We start from the raw sequence: 3,630 nt of genomic DNA on the forward strand, positions 1-3,630 counted from the left end.
AATCAGCAAAACAAATCACAACAAACCCTACAGGTGATGAAAAGGCCAAGCTGGCTCACAACCAGCTGCCCCAGGAGTTGCCGCTCCGAGAGCAGCAGCACCAAGAGGGAGCTGTGCACCCAAGCAGACTTGCAGTCAAGCTGTGGGCTCTCCTGGGGTCCCAGGGATCTGCTCTCCCCACCTGTGTCCCCTGCCAGCAGCTGCTGCCACCAGCCTGCTCCCTGCTGCTGGGGCTCAGCAGCACGACAGGCCTCACCACTCACTGCTCAGCCATGGCTCACACAGCGCTGTGTCACCCACATTCATTTTGTCACAAAAACAAAATTCAGTCCCAGCAGAATTTAATCCCATCCCCTCCAATAAAGCCACTACTGCAACATCACCACGTGGGATGGGCACAGCATCACCATCACCCATCACCACACATCAGTGCTGGCCATGTCACAGTGGCCCCAGTGACATCACCACCCCGGGCCTAAGCCATCTAACATAGCTGCACCTCAACACCACCCTCACAGTCCAGCAAAGGACTGCAGAGAAGGAGCTTGCCTGAGGCTGCTCAAGCAACAGAGTAAGTCAGAGGCTTCTGCTGCCTCACACACAGCTCACACGCTTTCCTCTTTTCACTCAGGCTTGGTGCACAAGTGTCAGGAGGAGAAATGCCAGCACAGCAGCGCAAGAGACGCTTCGGCCACTCGCCATCAACCTCTTCCAGATCCAAGAGGTCACGGCCAGAAACTGTCCCCAAGGAAAAAGGTGGCAGCAGAAGCCTCCCTCCCCACACTTCCCTGACACTGACACAGGGGCTTCTGGGGTAGTCAGTGAGGAGCCAAGAACCATGCCAGGCCAAGGCACGAGCTCCCCAACCAGGCTGGGCTCTGGGCACTTGCTGGGGCACCCATGCCTGACCTGCTCTGCCCTTCAGCCAGCACCACACAGACCCAGCAGAGCCCTGGGGCTGATCCTGCACGGACACTTGCCCAGTCCCACAGACCTGCTCACGCCTGGGGCACTTGCTCTGTCTCTGCAGCATGCATGCTGTGCCACCAGACCCAGGACACCGACATCTGTGGGGACAGGAGACTCAACTTCAAGCTCTGTGTCCACACCTACTGCCAGGTGAAGTCTCTCAGGGCTCCCGCCGGGGCTTTCTGCCCACAAGGGCCCTGCCTTCCGCACCTAACAACCTCCTGTCATTCCCTGCCTTGCAGATCCTCGCCACTGGGCTTTACCCACAGGAGGGCACTGGACACTTCCTCGTTGGGGACACCAGGCACATCATCAGAGAAGCAGCCAAGAAGGTGAGAGGACAACCTGGCAGGAGCAAGCAGCTTTGCACCTGCAGAGGCTTGGCCAGTTCCTCCTGTTCCCCAGCAAACAAGCCCCAGGCCTGGATCACACACGAGGCTCATCTGCAGGAGGCTCTAGAGGCTCAAAGCTGGCTCTGCCCTCATCCCTCTCCCTGTCTGAAATGCAAAGGGACCACAAAGCTCCAGTCCTGACTCTCAGGGACTGCTGTGCTCTTTCCAGAGCTGCTTCATCTGCTGCAAGATGGGGGCCACCATCACCTGCTGCGAGACGGGTTGCGACCGCACCTTCCACCTGCCCTGTGCCCCAGATGGCCAATGTGTCACCCAGTACTTTGGGGCCTACAGGTAAGGCCTGCCCGCCCTCACATCTAGCCACTGTGTTCATCTCCAAGCTCTTTCCACCCCAAAGGGCACTCAAGGGGTTGCCAGCCCATGGCGGCCAGCAACATGTCACACATACAGGCAGAAGCCACACAGGGGTGGGGGCTCCCTCACAGCTCCTGAAACAACAATGCCAGCACAGCTGAAGAACTCTGCACTCCCCCTTCCCTCGCCCATCTCCTCCATCTTCTTCTTCACAGGTCCTTCTGCTGGGAGCACCGCCCCAAGCAGCTACTGCGGCCACGTCCAAGCCAGGACAACACCTGCAGCATCTGCCTGGACACTGTGGAAGACAACATCTCCTACAAAACCATGGGGTGCCCAGCGTGCCAAGGCGCCCGCTTCCACCGCCACTGCATCCAGAGACTGGCTCTGCATTCTGGCGTTGGCTTCCGATGCCCGTGTTGCCTGAGCCAAGAGCCCTTCATGACGGAAATGCTCATCATGGGGATCCGACTCTCTAAGAGGTTGGGTTTTCTCCTCCCAGCACCCAAGGAGGCAGGCACAACAACAGTGCCAGCCTAGGGACTGCCCCGCCAGGCCTGGCCACCTTCTGGCCTGCACCTCTTGCTCTCAGCTCCACCAAGGACCTGGATATGGGACGGGTGAAGGAGTAGTGACTGCTGAGATCTGCCTGAGGGGACTCAGCTGGGCTTAACTCTCTCCCTTCCTTCTCTTGCAGACCCCCATCATGGCAGAGTGACCAAGAGGTCGGACCCTCAGATCAGAGGCACGGCCGCTGCGATGCTGCAATGTGCCTTTGTCCGGGAGGCAGGGAGCACACAAAGGCAAACGGGTAAGCTGCCAAAGCAGCAATGCAGGCATCTGAAAGGGATCTGTCTCCCCACAGCCTCAGGGATAGAAATGTATGCAGAAGAGCTCTGCCAGGCATTCCCCTGCTCTGACAATTTGTCCTCATCACCTCCTTGCTCCTCCAGACCCTGGCAACTGCAGCTGTGCAGCTCCTGCGCTGCCGAGGGCACCCACCGACTCTGCTCCTCTTTGGGGAGCAGCACCTGCTCCTGGGAGTGCAGCACCTGTGCTGCCACCGACACTGGTAGGCACCAAAGCATTTGGCACCACGCAATGCAGACAGGGGCCAGCATGGGCCTGGCAGCAGGGCCTTCTTCACACGGCTTGGCTCCAGGAGGGCACTGGATACCACAGTGGCCTCTCCTGCCTGCACCCTGGCGGTCTGTCCTGACAACCTTCCTGCTGCCTCTCTTTGCAGGTTCCACTAGCAAATCTGAGCTTGTGGGCCCCAAAACTTCCAGCACAGAACTGCTGACACTGTCCCAGGGCACGGCGCTCCTCAGAAGCAGCTGCTCCACCAGCCTTCAGCAGGCCTTAAAGCAGTGCAACACTCAGGAAGACAGACAGTCACAGACAGTGTACAGCCTTCCTGCAGAACGCTGCAGAATCCAGGATGGGCCTGCCCACAGGGCTGACATCTGCAAACCCAGCACTTCCAGCCAGGCAGCATCACAGCTCTCCCAGGGCAAGTGTCCTGCCCACACCGGCACCTCTTCCTCTTGCCCTCGCTGGGCCTGCAAACGGGGCTGCCCACAGCAAGACAGTGACTCAGCGGTATCGTATGGCCCACCCGCAAAACGTCGCAGGATTGACACTGGGCCAGCCCACAGTGCTGATGAAAGTGGCCCCAGCACTTCCAGACAGGCCATGCTGGGGCTGTCTCAGGGCACTTTGGCTGCCAAGAGTCAAGCAGCACGGCCACAATGTCCATACAGGCCTCCATGGATCTTCCATGGATCCACGACGGACAACCGCTCCCAGCCTGGCCCAATTCGCATGAGACACGTCTGGCAGCAACAACGGCGGGCAAAAAAGCCCTACAGCCGCCCACAAAAACACAGCAGCACAAACTCTCACCCTGCCCAATGCCCCCATCACCCTTACCCATCAAAGACACATCAACAGA

The 3,630-nt window shown here is 59.1% G+C and overlaps 1 protein-coding gene across 1 annotated transcript; it reads left to right on the plus strand.

Moving 5' to 3' along the window:
- The first annotated feature begins 659 nt into the window (after positions 1-659).
- LOC127059742 (PHD finger protein 7-like) lies at positions 660-3,139 on the plus strand. Its single transcript, XM_050975974.1, is given in 10 exon segments — positions 660-756; positions 1,031-1,119; positions 1,212-1,301; positions 1,419-1,464; positions 1,467-1,505; positions 1,508-1,655; positions 1,892-2,158; positions 2,374-2,487; positions 2,630-2,822; positions 2,825-3,139. Coding segments are annotated over 10 exon segments (1,398 nt in total).
- The last annotated feature ends 491 nt before the right edge of the window (positions 3,140-3,630 follow it).

This window comes from Serinus canaria, chromosome 6, assembly GCF_022539315.1.
Source record: "Serinus canaria isolate serCan28SL12 chromosome 6, serCan2020, whole genome shotgun sequence".
NCBI lineage: Eukaryota > Metazoa > Chordata > Aves > Passeriformes > Fringillidae > Serinus > Serinus canaria.